At 36.8% G+C, this 22,338-nt stretch overlaps 1 protein-coding gene across 5 annotated transcripts in view; it reads right to left on the reverse strand.

Annotated features, from left to right (window-relative positions):
* The window catches only part of VAV3 (vav guanine nucleotide exchange factor 3), a 380,328-nt gene that overhangs the window by 125,778 nt on the left and 232,212 nt on the right, over positions 1-22,338 (reverse strand). For all 5 annotated transcript variants that reach the window (XM_073234374.1, XM_073234373.1, XM_036998404.2 and 2 more), the window contains 2 exons: positions 4,662-4,763; positions 4,266-4,366 (listed from right to left, as the gene is read on the reverse strand). In XM_073234374.1, the coding sequence (XP_073090475.1) occupies positions 4,266-4,366; positions 4,662-4,763 (203 nt within the window). The remainder of the gene's footprint in view (positions 1-4,265; positions 4,367-4,661; positions 4,764-22,338) is intronic.

Genomic DNA, 22,338 nt, shown 5'->3' on the forward strand with positions numbered 1-22,338 from the left:
TGCCTCAGCTTCTTTGTATTCCTCTCCTCTAGTTTCTATTTCATTTATCGTCTCCTCCACTGTATCCCACCTGCTTTTAATACCCTCCATCGTGTTCTCCAGCAATTGGATCTCTGACCTGAATTCATTCCTGAGTTCTTGAATATCTTTCCATACCTCCATTAGCATGTTGATGATTTTTATTTTGTACTCCCTTTCAGGAAGAGTCATAAGGTCCATGTCATTTAAATCTTTCTCTGGAGTTATATTAATTTTACTCTGGACAAGGTTCCTTTGGCGTTTCAATGTTTGTATATGGCGCCCTCTAGTGTCCAGAAGCTCTACTCTGGAGCTGCTCAGCCCCTGAAGCAATGTCAGGGGTCAAAGGGGAGCAGTACTGGTGCCTGGGTGGGGGCAAAGAGCTGTTCCCTGCTTCCCGGCTGCTGTGCCTGTCTCCACTGCCTGAGCCGGTGGGCCAAGCACACACGTACAGGCTTTTGTCCCAGAGCAGCCGGATATGGATCCCTGCTTTCCACAAGCAGCTGGAATCTGTCTCTCAAGGAATTCTGCCTGTATTAACTTTCCAATCCAGTAGTCATGTGAGTATCATAAAAACACCATGAAATGTAAGTTTGTGCTTCCAGAGCAGATCTCCAGAGCTAGGTATTCAGCAGTCCCAGGCCTCCACTCCCTCCCTGCTCTGTTTCTCTTCCTCCCACTGGTGATCTGGGGCGGGAGAAGGGCTTGGGTCCCACCCAGCCACTGCTTTGGTAGTTACCCTATTCCGTAAGGTCTGCTCTTTTCTCCAGGTGTGTGCAGTCTGGTGCCATCCTCTTTCTTGTTGCTCTCTCAGGATTAGTTGTGCCAACTATATTTTCTAATTGTATCCAGTTTTAGGAGGAAGTCTCTGTCTCTCCTCTCACGCCATCATCTTTAATCTCAACCCACTGCTTATCTTACCATACTGACACCAGAAGCACCAAGCTCAAGCTCCAGCTCACACTCAACCCACAGTGACTACCTACACCAGTGCAGGAAGGGGTGAGTTTGAGAGAGGAGGTTGTAATTTCCAACTATTAGAGGGCATCCGTTTGGGAGCGAAGGAGAGAAGGCTGCTGATAGAGCTGTAACAGAGGGTCTGAGAATAAGGCCCTTTTATTTTTAAGAACTACCTAGCAAATCCTAATCTGAAGACAAAAGGGGAAGTCTCCCAGGCAGGTTCTTACTACTTCATACCATTAACTTAAAATGGACTATAAGCATTCAATGCCATCAGTCTCTTAAAAGTATCAGGAAAGAACAGAAAGAACAGAGAGAGAGAATAAGACACAGATGCACAAAACAGGAGAATGAAGGACAATTCAGGATGCAAGGCAGAGAGAGAATTAAAAGAGCAAGGGAATTATATTTAAAACTCCAAGTAATTTAGCCAAAGGTTTAAAAAAATTTTTCCCTACTTTATAACATATTATATAACAAAGTTTAGAGAATGATCCTACTTTTTAATGAATGATATGTGTTAAGTAATCATTATCTATAATCAACAGGATACTAAGAGTCTTATTCTTAGTTACCTTATTTTCCTGTTTGTATAAATCAGTTTTCCCATCTTCAAATAAGAGGTCCCAGACCTGAAGGCATCTCAGTCTTCCAGCTCTGAGACATTCTATGGGGAAAGGGCAGGCACGGTCCCCAGGATTCCTGAATTTATTGCAGTACTTCAAAACATTTAAGCCCAAACACATTTAGTAGTCATTAATGTAATTGAATTCAAAAATGTTTTTGCTTAAAAAATATTAGAAAATCTCTACCTTTCCCAGAGAAAACCAAGCACAGAATTTTACCAGGTTATGTACTAGGGTTTGGCACTGTGCATCTAGCACATCTGGTAGGTTCCATCAGAGCTACTTCATGGAACTGGGATTGGAGCCTAGGGATTAAGAACAAACTCTGGAGCTGGATGGCCTGGATTTGAATCTTCACTCTATTAATTAAGCAACTTAGACAAGTTATTTATTTCCCTGCACCTCAGTTTCTCATTTGTAAGGCAGGAAGAGCCAAAACACCGACTTCACAGGATTTTAATAGGACTAAATGAGTTGAAAGTAGTAATGTACTTAGAACAATATCTGGCCCTTGTATTTATTTAAAAAAAAAAACTTTTAAAGGCTAGGTGCTATGATTATCCCTATTTTAGAAGGGAAAAAACTAAGACTTGCAAAGGGCAAGGATCTAAGATCCAAAGCCACCCAACCAGCAAGCTGTGGAGCAGGACTAAAGCCCGACCACGAGTCCAGAGCTGGTGGCTCTGCCGCCATCACATCTATGTCCCTACACAGAGCTACCCAAGGGTGGAGGACAGTAAGATGACAACTTAGGAACAGACGTACAAAATACCACTCTCGTATCTAGCTTGACTGGAAACCCCCAATTGTTTCTTATTGACTTCGTTAATGTAAAAGCTAAAATTTTTAAGCTCTGTTTTTCTATCCACATTTGTTCCACATCACAAAAACAACTGCCAGAATATAGATTAAGCCCAACCCTTTCAAAAAACAGACTTCTCATCATAACACCCTAGATGAAAATACTAGGTTTTTATTGTACACGCATTGTGCTAAGCATCAATATTATTTCATTTGATCTTCACAATGATCCTCTAATTTCCATTTTATAGATAAAACAAATGAATACTAAGAATGTTGAAGTAACTCCCCCGAAGCTCATGTACTAACAAATAGAATGAGGTTTTCAACCATTTCTGCCTGATTCTCAACTACTCTGCTATAGTGTTCCCTTTAAAGTGCAAGAACCGTGTCAACTATGGGCTCACTTTATATTCTGTGCAGACTGAAACCCTTAAGACGGGGCTGTGGGGGTTATGAAAATACACGAGCCTACCACGGACAAAAAACATGTTAACTGTCCTCAAAGAGATTAAAAGATGGGGCAAATAAAGGTGGACCAAGGAACATTTTAATGGTAAGCTGTATCAGGTAGGCAATTTAAAAATGACAAGATGTAATATTTCTTTCATATTTTACAACTGTGTGAACTGTTTCTGACCTTCACAAACATTAGTGGGTGTTAATCTTGTCTCCTTTACTCAACAGACCTTAAGCAAAATGCATCAACACTCTGGCCCCCATCAGAGACAGGAGGGCTGCTCTGCAGACTGAATGAGTTCTTGCAGGAAGGGCCTCGTAGAGGGCCAGGCAGGGTGTGCACAGTGCAGGTGGCTCACCTAATGCCAGGATCTTTCTCCCTGCAACTGCCCTTGCCTCTCATACCGAATGTCTCATGGGGCCCTAAAAAATGTCTCCTGAAGGAGCAAAGTGAGAGGAATGTGCTCTGATCTTAGTTCCCTAATAGGATTCACACCTTTTTCTACAATTGCCCGTTTTCTGAACTGAGCTCTGAAATGAGCTATTATTCTCTGTTTCACTCTTCTTCATATTATCCAAAATAATTCAATGTCCACCTTTTCCTTTGGGAAAATCAAAGGTTGACATGACTGCCTTTTGAACTCAAGCTGTTAAAGATCCCTTTCTTCTGTTCAAAAAGTTTTACTGATTTTGAAAGGTCTTACTGATAAAACACAGAGAAACTCAGGGGAAAAGGACAAAGAGAAAGAAGAAGAAAGAGAAAGAATAAAGAGGCCAGAAAAGAAAGAGAAGGAAGAGAGCCCAAGAGGAGCTGAGAGCAGCAAAAGGCTACTGAATGCATAATTGCCAACAGCCTTAGCAACTGGCTCCTGTAGCAATCATGGGGCATTATTTTTTAAAACCAAGGGGAAAATATTTACACAACCAAAGAATAGATGCTCTTTGTCAAGTGCTGGAAAATGACAATGTATTCAATTCATTAATTCATGAGTTAGTCTGTATGGTGTTTACTTCTGGCATCATTAGCATTTCTGAGATGAATATTTAAGAGAATAAGGGAGAAATTTAAGAACTAAAGCCAGAAGAACCATTTCTTTCTGTTTTGTTTTTGTTACTTCATTTGTGTGTTTTGGCTGTATTTCTCCAATGTTACTGAGATTTAGGGGTCAGTGTGAATGAAACGGGTGACATGAAACCTACCAGCCCCTCTGAGGTCCTTTACCTCCCATGTAGCTATCAAAGTCACATGAATGTCAAATATTTTCCTAACTGTGCTTATAAATGACAGCTTCAAAAGCAGATACATTACAATAAACATATATTAAGAGTAAATTGGCCTTAATTATGTTTATCAAGTTTTATGTCCTAATTAAAAATAGAATCACTATAAACATGACTTACCAGCAAAATTAACTCTGCCACAATTGTCTGCTCTTCCCAAACATTCCTTGTGTGCTCTTGCGCCACATTTAAAACATAAGTAACCTTGATAAAATGTTCCTCTGAAAGGTAAAATTAGACAGTGATATGTTAAAAGGTGCTAAATTCTGCCTCTGTGAAATCATTAATGCCAGAGGGAAAGCAAGGGGACAGTGCTATGCAAGACCTCATGGACGGGAGGGCCTTCCTGGGGGTTCTGAAGGAGCTGTCCAGGTACAGGGCCAAGGGAAGGGACGCTGGATCCAAACGCTTAAGGCAATGTCCCTAATTCAGGATGTTTTGGCTGAGATATGAGACAAGTGATTATACTTAGCAATTATATCCTTTAAGCTGAAATACAGGACTGAGCAAGCTTACCTTAGAAGCATCTGGCAGACTTTGCAGGATGTAACCCGGTTGAAGGTGTGCATCTTGAACTCATGGAAATTGGAGTCTGCATAGTCTGGCCTTATGTTAGATCTATAAAAAGGAGAAAAGTAACTTCCTAAAGGAAGCTTCACAATAAAGCACTAGTCATCTAAAACCTAAATTCATCAACATCACATTGGGTAGAGGTCTGTTCGAGCAAAAAAGCTATTAAATATGCAATGTGATCTAAGCCAGAAGTAGGCTTTGCATTAAAATAGGCACCAGAGTCTGGTCGTGTGAGAACCAGCAATACGGAAGGATTTAAGCAGCCTAATCCTTCTCGGAACTTCCAGAGAACTACAGAATGGCCACAGAGGTCAACCTGCCAGGAAAAACAGAACACCTCCTGAATATTCACGCCATGTGATACTTTGTTCTGTCTAGCTGTATCACCAAAATATAAACTAGATGGGGAGGGAGGGAGAGGAAGAGGGGGCTGCATTTCCAGAGTCCATCCCTAAATAGGTATGTAGATTATGTAATGATCTATCAGAGTGAAGTGTTTTATAATAAAAAGCTTTGAAACAAAGCGTCAGATCATTAAAACGTCCTCCTTAACAAACAATTCAGTGTCCTTGCAATCCAAACAAAATGAAACAAAATTATTTTATTATTTAATAGTTTACCATTATACACATATGCAACAAAATAAAAACAACCATACCACAAGCTAACATTCCTTGTGCATCCATTCTTGTGCCAGCATTCTGACAGCCACATGACATTCATTACCTTATTTAACCTTCACACCAGTGCCAACTGCTGGTCCTAATAAGACCATGTGTTTACAACCAGAGAAACTGAGGCTTACTCTCCAGTAGAGGAAATCGCAGAGTCAGGCACTCCAACACAGAGCTGTACTTCTTAGCCCCTGAAGCTATAGCGCAAGCAGGAATTCAAAAACATTTGCCATAATATAATCAGGTGACTGGTAGGTATGTCAGAAACAGTTAAATTTAGCCATCTCTAGATGATTTTTATATTATTCATAATTTATCCATGCCACAGGAGAAAGAAGAAGACTTGGTTACATTAAAAATGGATACAAATGACAGTAACACCTAGAAAGCTCAGATGACACTTTCTGAGACATTACAAGCAATTTGAGAGATAGTAGGAAGAATCTGAGATACTGATGAGCTAGGATTTCCCCTTTTATAGAATCTGGCAATCTCAACCACACAGAGCCTTGGCGTAATGAAGTATAACATGGGCGGGCGACCAGGCATCAATCTCAGAGGTACCAGGAGAAGCCTTATGAAAAAACATTCGCAAAGGCAATTGGAGTAGCAGGCAGTGAGGCAGAAGTGCCAGAGAGGTCAGCCTTCCAATCCATCTGCTGAATATGAGCGTGCTAAAAATGAAATCAGATATTAGTGCCATCTGGGATTTCTCTGCTCTGTGCTTCAGGTGACCTCACTTTTTAGGAAGATGTTCTGCTGCCTGCTGAAAAGCATGGCCATTTCTGTGGAAGCATTTTTGTGTGGCAGATTAACAATTATAGCATCCTTCTTCATGAACGGAGGGGTAGAGAAAAGATACGGGTCCAGAAGCCAAACTCTCTTCACATTGTTCTGAGCACATTTGATTCTTGAGTCCATAAAACCATGCACTGAAAAGAGCATCAAACCCCATTTATTTAGCCAAGAGGGGCTGTTGTTCATTTTTCTCTGAGCATCAAGGTGATACGTTCATAGATGAGCTGTCAAATAACAGCCTCAGTCCTGGGAACCTGAAGAATTCATCATCCAGGAGTTTTACAATAAAAGCAGGGCTCCTTCAGACAGAAACTCATGTACATGGGTCCCAAACAGGTAAGAATTTAATTAATTTTAGAAACCTGCTTCGCACAGAGGTGGAACACCTTTCTTTTTGGGTCAACCCAAATTGTACATACATATATATATGCTATCAGAGTGCCTCTGGATCTTTATATTCAACACCTTCACCAACTAACTAGGAATAAGCTGACTTATCAGAAGACAAAAGTTGAGAGGAAAATCACACTAAGAGTTTCAAAAAAGTCTCATAAAGAAAAACTTCTGAAAATATTGCTCACAGTAGTTGCCTTAAGGGAACGAAGACTTGAAATGGTAGGGAAGAAACGTTGGAATTTTTTAAAAACTATAACTGCATATTATTTTTAAAATTTAAAATCAAACACTGAAGAATAAAAGTAACTTTATGACCCTGGAACTGCTACTGAGGCACTATAAAATATAAAAGCATACTTGAGGGCAGGAATCTAAAATTAGACCACGTGGGCTTAAATCCTAACTTGCAAATCACTAACAGTGTGACCTTTGGCAAGTCAGTAGGAATAAAATAGGAATACTAATAAAACCCAACTCATAAAGTAAAGTAACATATGTAAGTGCTCAGGACTTTGCCTGGCCCAGAATAAGTGTTCAGTAAGTACTGGCTATCACTTATGAATTGCTGATTCCAAATCCGCATAATGATGTGATCAGGACAGTGCTTAATGAATCACAAGAGTCCCTTGGTAATCTTGGAACTGAGTTCTCAGAGGATTCACATTCTCTTGGGAATTCCTGCAGAAAGGTTGTTGTATGCTCAGTGTCCTTGGGATCTGGAATCCATATATAATTATTAAGCATAATAAAAAAATGTGGTTACTCAGGAAAGGACATGTATGAAAAGGTTCAGGGGATTAGATGAAGTTGATAGTATCAAGTGCCAACTGAGGAGAGATGTCAATACATGTGGTCTGTACTCTGGTGATGCAAAAACTAAGCACAGTGAGTTGGTTGAATGGGAAGAGTTAGAAAGGTAGATTGGAGCAGAGGAAGGCAGGAAAACATCAAAATTACAGACTGGGTAACACAGGACAAAAATGATTAAAAGTAGCATTTATTGCAAACCAGGCACTTTAACAGGCTCTTCATATACCTTTCCACATTTTCTTTTTGCAATAAACCTAGAAGGTAGAGTCATTCATTCATTTCATATTTATTAAGTGCCTACCATATACACAAGACTTATGGCAGGAGCAGGAAGACGGTGCCTTTGGCTGAAGCCCAATGAGTAAAGAGAAGAGATGTAAGAGATGAGGTAAAAGAGGTTGGCAGGTACCAAGAAAAGAGATGAGCTCACATACAAACATTGAACATCACATTTAGTTGACCAAAATATACATATACATACATATATATATATACATACATATATAATATTTTTTTTTAGTTGACCAAAAAAAGATATATATATGGATATATATATGGCTACTACATAGAGAAGTCCTTGTAGTGAAGCAAGAGTGGACATAGCGATTATGGGGTTGGGTTGTCTATAGATGAAACCTGAGAATCAAATACAAATTAGCTCACTTGCTTAGTTATGCAGCTACACATAAACATTCCATTTTAGTAACCTGCTTTGATATATGACAGTTTACTTATGAGAACTTGGATGGAATTTTGTAGATTTCTCCATAAAATGTTCCCATTTCCTTTACTTCATAGTGGGCCCATTATAATTCAAGTAGTCAATCAAATACCTACAAGTCAAGGTATGTCGATGCTCTTAGGACTCCCATAGCATTACACGTTCTCCTCAGACTACCTCCCTTTCTTGTGTGGCTTCACGGCTGGTGCTAATCTGAGGACCACGAGCCTCCCCAGCCTAGTCATGTTGTTTGTCCTCCAGATCTGCATTCCCAGCTGCCTCTCAGGCATTTCAAATGCTGCACATGCAAAACTCCACTCCACACCTTTCCTAACATATCTGATTCTAATCAAATTCTGATTTCAAACCATCACCACTCACTCCATCTTCCAACCCAGAAACTTGGGTTGCAATCAGTCTTTCCTTCTCCCTCACATACTCTAAATGTTCATTTTCTCTCTTACCTCCTCTGCTCCAATTTCTCCTTCCCTGAAACTGTGACTAGTTTCTGTTGATTCAACCTTAAAAACACCTCAAAACTTCAGTGTCCATTCTCTCTTCTCACTACCTAATTCAGGCCCTCAGTATCTCTGGACAAAATTGTTACAGTGACCTTAATTATTCCAGCTCCTACTTTCTCTCCCTATTTAAGGCTAGCTTCCCCAGAATTATCTGTAAAAAAATTAAAATATGAATATGTCACTCTCCCTTGAGGATTTCTGCTGGATCCTATTGCCTATGGGGATAAAGTTAAAACTTCTAGCAATGGCATATCAAGTGTTCTAAGCTCTAGCTTTAGCTACTTCTAGCACGCCTCTTCTCTCTCAAACATTTATAAGCCTTATACTACAGATTATTGACCTTCTCACATTTCCCAAACATATTCTTCTCCTCCATATCTGTGCTTTTGTAGCCCCTTCACTCTCTCTAAAATGTCTCCCTTAAACTGCAACTGCCATTTACCTGATTATTCATTTAGGTTCAGATGAGAAAATGTGATTCCTTTGATAGATAAAATCTTCCATGAGTCTGAATGATAAATACAGTGATTATCATGTCATCTGGGTTCCCAAGGATTTGTTCAGCCTTTTAACATAGTACTACATTGTATCATAACCACTTATTTATCTGCTTTCTACTACCAGAAAGCTATTTCTGTACTATTCATGTTTATATTGCCAGGGCCTAGAGCAGAGTCTCATATCTAATACACATTAAGTTGTTGAATGAATTAACAAATACCACTATCTGTATATTAAGTATTCTGCTTCTTAAAGGGAAAAGAGCTGAAGAGAGGGGAAAAAAGCATAGTCACTACCCTCAGAAAATTGTCCACTGAGTTAGAGAAACAAAAGCTCACAGCTATGCAACAAAAAAAAATTTTATAATTAAAAAGAGATTAGTAGCTATATTAGAGTAAGTCAGAAGAACAGGTGGTGTTTGATAGATAAAAGAAAGGGGAACACAATATAAATCTGGAGGAAAACAAGACTAAGTTCAGAAATAAGTATCAAATAAGTTTTTAAAAATGAGTATCATAGAATGGTCGATAGATCTGGTTTACTACATCTACAATATTGTGACACTGTAATGGTTAATTGTGCATGTCAACTTGACTAGGTTTTTGGTCAAACATTATTCTGAATGTTTTTGAAAGGGTGTTTTTGGATGAGATTAACATTTAAAATGGCCGCCTGAGTAAAACAGATCACCCTCCCTAATGTCAGTGGACCTCATCCAATCAGCTAAAGGCCTGAATTGAACAAAAAGATTTACTGTCCTGCAAGTGTGAGAGAATTCTTTCTACCTGATTACCTTCAGCATAAGCCTGGGACATAGGATTTTTTCTTGCCTTTGGACTTGAACTGAAACATAAGAGTTTCAAGTCTGCTGGTTTAGGACAGAACTACACACAAACTGGGTCTCCAGCTTGCCAACTCTCCCTGAAGACACTGGAACTAACCAACCTCCATAACTGCATGAGCCAATCAATTACTCATAGTAAATCTCTTTACACACACACACACACAATTTATTCCATTTCTCTGGATAATCCTAAATAATAATGACACACTACAGAATAATGTTTGATTGGATTAGTGGAGCCAGTTCCCCAAGGAAGGGATGAGAGTAACACTTGAGCTCAGATCTGCCAACCTCCATACACTTTCCTTGACACTCTGATGCCAGCTTAAAACAAACCACTAGGTTTTCACTTTGTACAACCCCTAAAAGAGATCACCATAAAGCACTGAAAGGACTTGTTTGCATGTCATCTTCCTTTTGGCTTACATGACGCTTGAGATGAGTGGTTGTATCTTCTCCTTTGTGACTTATCTCATCTTCATAGTCATCAAACTTTCTACTAGGAAAATGAACTGCTAGATATCTATGGTTGGTAGAAATAAGGAAAATATGCTTTTCCTATAGAGTTTACTTTGCTTGTTTTCAAAAGGCTGCCATGCCACATTATAAGATGGAAATTTGGAGGGACTAGAAAAGTCCCTAGAAAAGAACTTTTACTATGCCAAAAAAAATTTAATCTGTTTAAAGGAAAACTGAAGAAAAACATAATGATTCATTTAATTTTAATTAAATGTCATGATTCATGTTTATTTACCTACCTTCTTTCTTCCTTGTGAGAAAATATTTAATCTCTTTACAAGGACTATAATGCTACTCATAGATACACTTCAGAATTAAGTATGACAATGTAGTAATACTGTCATTATTTTAAAAACTACATATTTGTAATTAACATTTTTCTGTTTAAACCATAAATTTTAAATCCTGATATCTCTTCAGAAGTATAGTTTTAAAATATAGAAAGCAAATATTAGCAAAATAAAATCATCCATAATAATTATGACTAATTAGAGAGGAAACAAAATGAGAATCTCTTTATAACATCATGCTGTCTTATGCCCTGTCAGCATTACCAACATTCAAATATCACCACTATGAGCATTATAGCAATTATGCAAAACACAAAGTAGTTTGTATCATCATATTGCATTGAAGTTAAAGGTGAGAGAGCTGGAAGCAGAAGTTGGTGTGCTTCAAAAAATACTTCTCCGAATGTAGCAGGCATTTTTGTGTGCCAAAAAACACACAGATACGTAAAAATGTATATACATACACAGCTATGTATATCATTGAAATTCAGAAACACATTTTGCAAATACCAGACACACAGTCTACAGTGTAAATGTCCCTATCCTGAATGATCTTAATTTTTCCATGTATTATTCTATTAAATTATTTTATTCTCTATAAACAGATGTGATAAGCTGATGCATTTCACCTTACATCCTTCTGTTAACCTCTATTACTAAGATGTGGTATTTTACTGAAAGTAACAATACTTAACTTTCTTTTCAAGAGCAAGTTCTAAATATTATTTAAAATAATATGGACACTTATTATCTTCTGGATACTTAGTTATATCATGCTTCTTTTTAAGTAAGATTTTAAATACATATTTAGCAATTTATCACTTTAACAAATGACAAAAAAAATCATTGGATCATCTCAACAGATGCCAAAAAAAACCCACTTAGTTAAATGTCTCATGAAACTCTAAATAAACTAGATATTTAGGGATGCTTCCCTAACATGATAAAGAACATCAAGCTAGAGACAAGAAAAAACACATTTAATTTCACAATCATACAGAACTTAAGCAGTTTCCTAAAGTCAACTATATTATTCAACATTCTTTTGGAAGATCTGATCAATGTAATATGACAAGAAAAATAAATGTGAGGGGAAATATTGTAAAAAAGAAAGTATACAGAATTATCATTTGAGGACTACATTGTTGGGACTACAGAGAAAACCAAGAGAGGAAACTCAAAACTGATGTAACTAAGGGAAAAAGACAAATCAGACAGTGTCTGGAGAAATCCATCTGTAAGCTTCCAATGACCTCCAGCAGTGAAATGCAGTAATATGTTAGTGTATTTACCTAGCAAAATTCACTGAGACTCAAAGTTCAAGGGTCTTTCAGAGGCTGATCACAGGAACACTCTCTGCCATCACAATCAACCACAATCATTAAAAACTCCCAGAAGGAAAGTAGGTGCTCACCATAGATCACATGGTTTTTAAAAAAACAGTCTGGCTAGGCTGTCACAATGAAATTCAGTACCCTTGGCACACCTTATCACTTTGCAAAAGAAACATTTTGAAACTCAAGTTGTTAGTGGCCAGCTAAAGACCAGCCCTGCAAGCAGAACCTTTTTTTTTTTTTTTTTTTGAGAGGGCATCTCTCATATTTATTGATCAAATGGTCGTTAACAACAATAAAAATCAGTATAGGGGGGTCAATGCTCAATGTACAATCATTAATCCATCTCAAGCCAAATCTCGTCAGTCTCCAATCTTCTGAAGCATAATGAACAAGTTCTTACATGGTGAACGAATTCTTACATAGTGAATAAATTCTTACATGGTGAACAGTACAAGGGCAGTCATCACAGAAACTTTCGGTTTTGATCATGCATTATGACCTATAAATCAGGTCAAATATGAATATTCGTTTGATTTTTGTACTTGATTTATATGTTGATCCCACATTTCTCTTATTATTATTATTTTTATTTTTAATAAAATGCTGAAGTGGTAGGTAGATGCAAGATAAAGGTAGAAAACATAGTTTAGTGCTGTAAGAAGGCAAATGTAGATGATCAGATGATCAGGTGTGTGCCTATGGACCAAGTATTAATCCAGGCTAGACAAGGGCAGCAAGACATCCACGGATGCAGAAGATTTCTCTCAAAGCAGGGGGCGTGAGGTTCTGAGCCTCACCTCTGTTGATCCCCAAATTCTCACCTGATGGCCCCCCTGCGACTGTGCCTGTCTTAGGTTGTTCCTCCCTTGAGGAATCTTACCCGTCTCTGGCTAACCAGTCATCTTCTGGGGCCATACAGGGAAATGTAAAGTTGGTAAGTGAGAGAGAAGCCATATTGTTTGCAAAGGTTAGCTTTTTACTTCTTTGCAGATTTATGCCCTGTGCAAGCAGAACCTTTTTAAGACAGCAAACATAAGCCTGCCAAGTTAACTCTTTCCTGTACAAAAATGACTAAGAAAATTCCTAGCACGAAATTTTCAGGTCCTGTGAATAAAATTTAAAATTAACTGAGGTAAATATATTCAAGTATATAAAAGCTACATAATCAAATTCTTAAAGAAACTTACATATTTTATTATGAATACACAATCCCAGTTAATTTATAAATTTAAAATAACTTCTCCCCCTCAAATGAACACACACACAAATATACAAAGAGATTGTTTTTATCTTGACAAATGATTATAAAATTCAGCTGCAAGAACAAATGTGTGAGAATAATTGGGAAATTTTTATTTTTTGTATTTTGTAATGAATTTTATTTTTACTGAGGTATTGTAGGGAATATGTGGGAAGCCATCATAACCTCAGAGATACAAAAATGTTTTTAAAGGTACTATTTTTAAATCTGACAACAAAACAGACAGAAAGATCAGTAATATGGAAGGTAAAATTCTGAAGAGGACCAAGCATTTGTAAAACCTCAGTATGTGATTTTTGTGGCAGTTGGCTCATTTATTTACTAATCCATTCAAAAAATTAAAAACTTATTAAACATCAGTATATGCTAGGCAGTGGAATTAAATGATGAACAAAGACAAAGTCTCTCTGTGTGTTTCCTACTGGTAGAGAAAAGAAATATCTAAATAATTCCACAAACAATTGCAAAATTACAGGTATGACAAGTGCCACAAAGACAATGTAAGGAAAACTGATAATTTGGAATGTGACCTTGTCAAAAAATTATCACAGAAGGCCTTCCTACAGAAACAATGCTTGAGTGGAGATCTAAAGATGATCAAAAATTCAGTAAGTGAAAAGGAAAAACAATGTTCCAGACAGAAGGAAAATAACAGATTACAAATATATTTTAGAAAATACATTTCTAAATAAACCTAACCAAAAGATGGAAGACTTATACCCTAAAAACTACAAGACACTCTTGAGAGAAATTAAATAAGACACCAATAAATGGAAATACATCTCATGCTCATGGATAGGAAGAATTAATATTGTCAAAATGTCCATCCTGCCTAAAGCAATCTACAGATTCCATGCAATCACTACCAAAATACCAACAGCATTCTTCAATGAACTGGAACACATACTTCTAAAATTCATATGGAACCACAAAAGACCCCAAATAGCCAAAGCAATCCTGAGAATTAATATATGATAAAGGAGCCATGGACAAGGGGGAAATGACAGCCTCTTCAACAACTGGTGTTGGCAAAACTGGACAGTTACATGCAAGAGAATGAAACTGCATTATTGTCTAACTCCATACACTAAAGTAAACTCAAAATGGATCAAAGACCTGAATGTAAGTCATGAAACCATAAAACCCTTAGAAGAAAACACAGGAAAAAAATCTCTTTAATATAAACATGAGCAACTTTTTCCTGAATACATATCCTTGAGAAAAAAATACATATTTTTCCTGAAAAGCAAAAATGAACACATGGGACTAAATCAAACTTAAAAGCTTCTGTACAGCAAAGGACACAATCAACAGAACAAAAAGGTATCCCACTGTATGGGAGAATATATTCATAAATGACATATCTGACAAGGGGTTAACATCCAAAACATATAAAGAACTCACATGCCTTAATACCTAAAAAGTAAATAACCCTATTAAGAAATAAATGGGTGGAGGATATGAACAGACAATTCTCCAAAGAAGAAATTCAGATGACCAACAGACACATGAAAAGATGCTCCAAATCACTAATCATCAGAGAAATGCAAACTAAAACCTCAATGAGATATCACCTCACACCAGTTAGGATGGCCAGCATCCAAAAGACTAGGAACAACAAATGCTGGCAAGGATGTGGAGAAAGGGGAACCCTCCTACACTGCTGGTGGGAAAGTAAAGTAGTCCAACCATTGTGGAAAGCAATATGGAGGTTCCCCAAAAAACTAAAAATAGAAATACCATTTGACCCAGGAATTCCACTCCTAGGAATTTACCCAAAGGAAACTAGGTCTCAGATTCAAAAAGACATATGCACCCCTATGTTTATCGCAGCACTATTTACAATAGCCAAGAAATGGAAGCAACCTAAGTGTCCATCAGTAGATGAATGGATAAAGAAGATATGGTACATATACACAATGGAATATTATTCAGCCATAAGAAGAAAACAAATCCTACCATTTGCAACAACATGGATGGAGATAGAGGGCATTATGCTTAGTGAAATATGCCAGGTGGAGAAAGACAAGTACCAAATGATTTCCCTCATTTGTGGAATATAACAATGAAGCAAAACTGAAGGAACAGACTCACAGACTCCAAGAAGGGACTAGTGGTTACCAAAGGCGAGGGGTGGTGGAGGGTGGGTGGGGAAGAGGGAGACAGGGATTGAGGTCAGGTGTCATGGGGAAGACAGTGTAGAACAGAGAAGACAAGTAGTGACTCTGTGGCATCTTACTACACTGATGGACAGTGACTTCAATAGGGAATGAGATGACTTGATAATATGGGTGAATATAATAACCACAATGTTTTTCGTGTGAAACCTTCATAAGAGTGTATATCAGTGATACCTTAGTTAAAAAAATACATTTCTAACTTTTTTTAAATGTTAAGAAAACTACATTTCTGTCACCCATTTTATCATGATATAAAGTTTAGATAATTAGAGATTTACATTATTAATATGACAAATACATATTACATGCCTGTGATGTGCCATGAATATGTCAAACAATAAGGAATAAGGTGGACAAAACTGCTGCCCTCATGGAGCTTATATTCTATTTAAATCTAGAATTTAGGTAAAAAACTGAAATTTGTTTAAGTAAAAATCAAAAACATAAAAGTACTTGAAGAAAATATTGGTGGTTATTTAAATAATCTTTAACAGGGAAAAAATAAAAATGACTGGATTTATTTTTTTAAAAAACTAAAAATTTTCCTTAAACCAAAAATAGTAAAAAATTAAAAGAGGAAAAGCAGAGAACTATCTATAAAATATATGATTAAAGACTAATGTCCTTGCAGTACATAAGTGCTTTTGAAGGTCTAAAAGAATAAAAATTAAACTTTCATAAGTGCTTTTGAAAGTCTAAAAGAATAAAATTGAAAAATAGCAAAGAAATTAGTAGGACAATCTATTCAAAAAGAAATGAGGCAATCTATTCAAAAAGAAATCAAAACAATCAATAAATAGATAAAACACATTTAGTTACTAGCAACCAAAAGAAATGCAAGTTTAAATATTTCACATATTGAACAGGCAAAAAAAAAAAAAAGATAAAAAAGATAATATCTAGTGTGGATGAAGCTGAAGAAATACTCAAAACCTTAAAGATGCATTGATTCTTTGATACACAATTCTGCTTATTATATATTATATATATATATATATAAGCTATGAAGTGTTCATCACAACATTTTTCATGAACAGAGATAGGTAAATTATAGTACATCTATACAATGGAATATTATACAATTAGAAATTATAAAGTGAACATACGTATTAACCAAAAAAGGTATTTGCAATATACTATAGGACAATAACCCATAATTAAACTATCTGTATCTGTGATTAAAGGAACACATTACTGCTTGCTAACATACATATGGGAAAATGTGAACAGTAGATAGAGAGGTATTATGAATGACTTTTTTTAACTTTAGAGTTATCTGTGCTATCTAAAGTTTCTACAGTGAACATGCATTACTCAATTTTTTCCATATATCTACTCTCTTTGGAAAAGAGTAACAGGAACCACAACTTACAAAACAACATGTATATGCTTAAAAGAAGTGAGACATCTTAAATTTAACTGAAGTACACCGGTAATAAGTCACTGAACAGGACTGACGCAAAGGTGTCTCAAAGTCGGTGCTCTTAACACTGTGTTAAAAATGTCACATGACAATTAAAAAGAAAAGGCAAATTGAATTAAATGTTTACAACATATGTGAAAGATTATTGGTATAAAAGGAGCCATAAAAAAATCAATGATAGTACAAAGATCAATATGACCCACAGAAAACTTAGCAACTGGTAGGTGATCCTGTAATGAACTATTCAGCCTCATTTGTAAATGTAGAGATATCCCTGTTCCAGAACATGGGAAGGCTGCAGCAGACATGTTGTTTGGAAACAGTCATTCCTGGACACTGACTGCTTTTCTCTCCCCTCCCTGTCACTCTTAGGAAAGTGATCTTTGTGATAGCACATTTAGTCTAAGAACCAAAAGAGCTCAACATTTGTAAATATTTCTTTAAATGGAAGTACACAGACTACTACTGCTACAAAATGCAAGGCTAGCCCCACATATAAAGGCAGCATGAATTGAATTTTCTGGAATAAGTAAGATGCTGTGCCACAAAGACAGAGTGACTGGCAGCTGAGGACCCAAGAAAAGCTATGAACTTTGCTGCATTTGTTCCTGCTCTATTTGCTATCAGTAAGATCTCTGTCCTTGGCTAATTAAACAAGATTCTAGTCAAACACCCTGAGTGCGTGTGGGGGGGTGAGGAAGGGAGTTGGGATGTATTTTTTTTTTCTTGCTAATACGTAATCCACTAGAAAACTTGGTTTTCAAACAAATGAAAATTAAAACAGTACTTTATTACAATAGTGTCAGTCAGCTAAATGTCCAGTGATAAAGTATTGGTATATATTATCGTACTTCCATGTAATGGAAAAATCATCAGCTCAGCCATTTAATCAGAAGTGAGAAGGGTTTTTACAAGAAAATGGAAGTATTTTATAATGTATAGTATACTATAGTATAAAGTATAGTATACTATAAAGAATATATACATATGTATGTATACCATATGTGGGTGTCTCTCTGTATATATGTATCTCTGTGACTATAAAGGACAAAACACATACATAAAGGAAAAGAGGAATTCACCAAAGCATCATGTAAGGTTCCTCCATTTTATTTGTAACAATTTCCTTTTTATATGTATTTGTATGATTATTTGATTTTCTCTTATCCCCAAAAATATTATAAGCTCGTGAGGCCAGGGCTATGTCAGATTGTGCTAATCACTGTTATCTCTATCATCATGCACAGTGCCTAGCATAAACAGGCATTCAACAAGTATGTTGAAGTTTAATGGACTGTCAAAGGAGAATAAGGATATAAGAGTAAAATGATTATACAAAATGCATCCCAAAATATAATTAATTGTTAAACATATGTCACAAATTTAGTGGTAAACTTCCTAGCAACCAAAGAAAAGAGTAAAACAGGATCACTTTTAGGATAATTGTATACATATTCCTGGCACAAAAGTGTAAGAAAAATGGCTCTTTAGCTTTTCATAAAAGGGACAATGTATTTGATATAAATACAATGTCTTCAACAACATCCTTGTAAACACACCTGTGTACCTTCCCCTTCTACCCCTTCTTGATATGAGCCAAGCACATACTGCTCAGCAAAAGCAATTCTAGAGGGGCCCTCTCAGGACCTATTCCTTCTATATGTCATCATTTAAAACAGCCATCATATCCCCTAAAGCCAGATACCAAGCTTTAGCAAGTCTAGTATCTTTCAAAGCTAAGAATTAATCATTCTAAATATATGAAAATTATCTATAACAAGGCAAATATTTGTGCCAAATCTTCAAATACTAGATGTACAGGTAGCAGTCCTTATAATTTAATAGAAATTTCTAAAACAAATAAAAAGGCTATTATATCTTAATTAATAATTAGCTTATATACACCATTTCTCCATGAAGACCAAAGGTAGATCACATAAATACACAGATCCTAAAGCTCAAAAAAAAAAAAAAAACCCTAAAATTTGAAATGGAAACTTCATTGCCCACACAGTCACCCACATGCAGGACAGAACACTGAGCTAGCTAGATCTAACTCAGTAAAGTATTTTGTATACTCTTAAAATTACCAAATAAACATTCAAAAATATCTTCTGAATAGTGTGTCAGATGGTTGTCGAGTCTCAAGACCTTCTGAAGTTTCCAGTTCTGAAAAAGTATATGTAAGCTAAGTGAAGTCTTGACCAAAAATCAAAATAAGATTGATCATTTTATACCTCAAATTCAAGCTTTCCTATAAGATACAACTTTAAGAGTTTCATTAAATGGTAAAGCTTTTTCCTTTTCTTTTATTAACATGGAAAATTCCAAATAAAATCCAAGTATTTACTTTTTAGATATCCTTTATTGTGAAACTGAATCTAACAAATAAGTCACAAACAAGTACAAAGGACCTTATTCATGCACTCTTTCAGCAAACTGTCTTAAATCTGTACTTGTTTTTTCAGTTTGTTCCCACAACACCCTAGCATACTAATTATGCTGCTGGCTATTGGAAAGGGCAAGAAAATGAAAAACAGGTCCTTCAAAAACCAAGGTGCAAAAACAGAGTTCAGAAGGGGTACCTTCACCTGTTCCTAAGGAGTCATGAAAGGAATGAAAACAAAAAGAGATTAATAAATCACATCCAAAACTTGTTCTTTATATTCCAAATCACGTTCTGTCTTTTATCTAGGGAAATGAATAAGTACTTCCAAAATACCAATAAAAAACAGGATAATGCTGGGCTCTAAAAAACAGTACTTTCTTATCTATTATATATTGCTCTTCTTTATTTCGTTAAATGTTGCCTTTATAGTAATTTTAAATTTACATCCATCACTGAATTTCTGTGACATCTCAGGGAAATTATTGAATGAAATGTGAAGTCAGTTAAATCCATAATAAATATAAAGTGGAAAAAATGGTAGATTATATGTACGTTGGGTCTTTGTTACAAACTTGATGTGTGACTTTTGGCATATAACATATCTATTTTTAGTCTCCTCACCACAGCCTTCTGTCTGTCACCCCTGCTCTAGAAGGTCATGGCCCAGGACTGGGAGAAGGAGAAGGCAGAAGGATCGCCGTTTGCTGGCACCTGTCCTATCCATCACTCAGATCTGTTCTGAAGATAAAATGAAAGGCATATATGTATGCCTTGTGAAATTTGATTTATTAAATGATGAAAGCATTATACAATGCTAGATGCTACATCTACTATTAGTGTTATCATTGTCATAAGTGACAGATATGCAGTGGAAAACCCAGAGGCCTCATAAAGACAGAACAAAATAAACATTGACCTACCCCACTACCATATCCTGAATTAATGGGAATAGAGCTTTTTTACATTAAACATTTAGTAAGCATATTAAAACTTACTTTTATTTAGTCATACATTCAGCAAATTAATTGAGTGCCTATTATGTGCCACTTTCTAACACTAGGAAGGCAAGAGTGACTGTATATAGCCAAATAATCACGGAGCTCCAGTTAATTCAGATTATCTGGCTCTATTTCAATTATTCCATTAAAATAGGCTGTCTATCTCTTGGTACTGAGTAGGAGGGTAGGCGGGGAGAGCGAGCAAGAAAGATATCTCAATGTTCAGGAGTGAACAGCAAGACATTTCCCACTGTGTTAGCTGTTTCATGTAAGGGAGAGGGGTTCTAAAGAATTTGGATTTTCCCATTCTCAGTCCAATAAATAGCTTACATAATCCTAACATTCAAGATAATATAAATTAGGAATGCTGAGATGGCATGGTGAACTTAAGCACTTGTAGCACATTTTAAATTATCTCTGATAAAATGAAGTTTGCTGTTGAATTAATGTGTTTTAGAAGCATATGGAGATGGGGATGATACTGCTACAAAGCAGTATTTGGGAACAAAGGAAGGAAATCTGAAAGACAATCTGATAAGCTTCATAAGGATTTCCCCTTCAAATTCTATGATGATTAGATGTGAAAGTAAGTTTTTTTAATCAACATTCCATCCTTTGAATTTAAGTCTCTGCTTCACACTAAACTCCATGTGCAGAAATTCAGAATAAACTGAGCAGGATTTCAGTACAAATTTGGCATGAATTGAGGCTACCATCATTTATAAAAACCAAAAATCACACTTCAAAAATAGCAAGGACTTTAAAATGTTAAATATATTTATTAAAGGATGTTAAATATGCTTATTAAAGGAAAAGGCATATTCATTATCAACCTTACCATGACAAAACAAACAACTAATAAAGATTTTTAAGTGATCTGGTAATATCTATGCCCTGGGGGATCTAAGGTTATAGGGATACCTGTCCTCTACAAGCTTGCCATAAATTGAAGAGACAAGACTTACATCAACAATTTGTGAAGAAGGTGAGAGCTTGAGCAGCGTGGACAGCCATCTGGTGGGAGTCACGGAGTTGCTTTGGGGCCAAAGCACAAGGCTTAGAGAGGAGAGGAGATAGAGGATGACAGGATAGGTGGCTACGGGAGTCCCCATGCCAGAGCCAATACAACTAAAACTTTTATTAAGGTAGGAGAGAAGGGGCTGGGATTCAAGGTATAATAAGCTGGTGGAGCAAAGATTTGTTCAGGTGAACAGCTTGACAGTGGATGCCCAGAGTTCTAGGGTGGACAAAAGAACCATTTATGGGTTCATGCTTCAAGATCAAGTTTAGGCACAAGAAATTGAATCAGGGCATAAGAAAACAGGGAACAGAAGTCAAATAGATCTGGACTGGGTGGGAAGGAGGAAATCTATTCAGCAGAATAATCAGAGTAAGATGATTGATCCCAAGGTATGGGCTGCTACTGCATGTCTGTCCTAGTATTAAAGAATGTCCCAGAATAGTTCAGGGGCTGCTAAAAGCTGGCATGTGAGAATCACATGGCCGATGACCCTTGCCAAGGTCAAGGACCTCTGGGAAATTTTCAGCACTTGAGTTGGAAAGAATGGATAAACAGCACTGAGAAGGCAAGGTGTTCCACTGTTAGAACTGGTACTAGGTTAGGCATTAGTGGGAAAAAGGCCGCAGGTAAGGAAAATAGCAGCTTTAGAGGGCAGCAAACACGCCTGACTTCCAAGGAAAAAAACCTGGTGAAGGCTGTGCTTTCGCCCCACAGCTAATGGACACACGGGGACGGACACACACACACACACACACACACACACGCACGCACACGCACGCACGCACGCGCGCCTTTCTCCACAAAGGAAAACAGAGTAACTCCAGTGCCCAGGCTCCCTCAGAGGAAGGAGAAACCTCATGCTTCTCAAGTCTGTGCCTGAGCCTGAGGAATATCTAATGGTGCCTTGACGCCAAGCTACACAAACTAGCGGGAATTG

The sequence above is a fragment of the Manis javanica genome, chromosome 4 (genome assembly GCF_040802235.1).
Source record: "Manis javanica isolate MJ-LG chromosome 4, MJ_LKY, whole genome shotgun sequence".
NCBI classification, from domain to species: domain Eukaryota; kingdom Metazoa; phylum Chordata; class Mammalia; order Pholidota; family Manidae; genus Manis; species Manis javanica.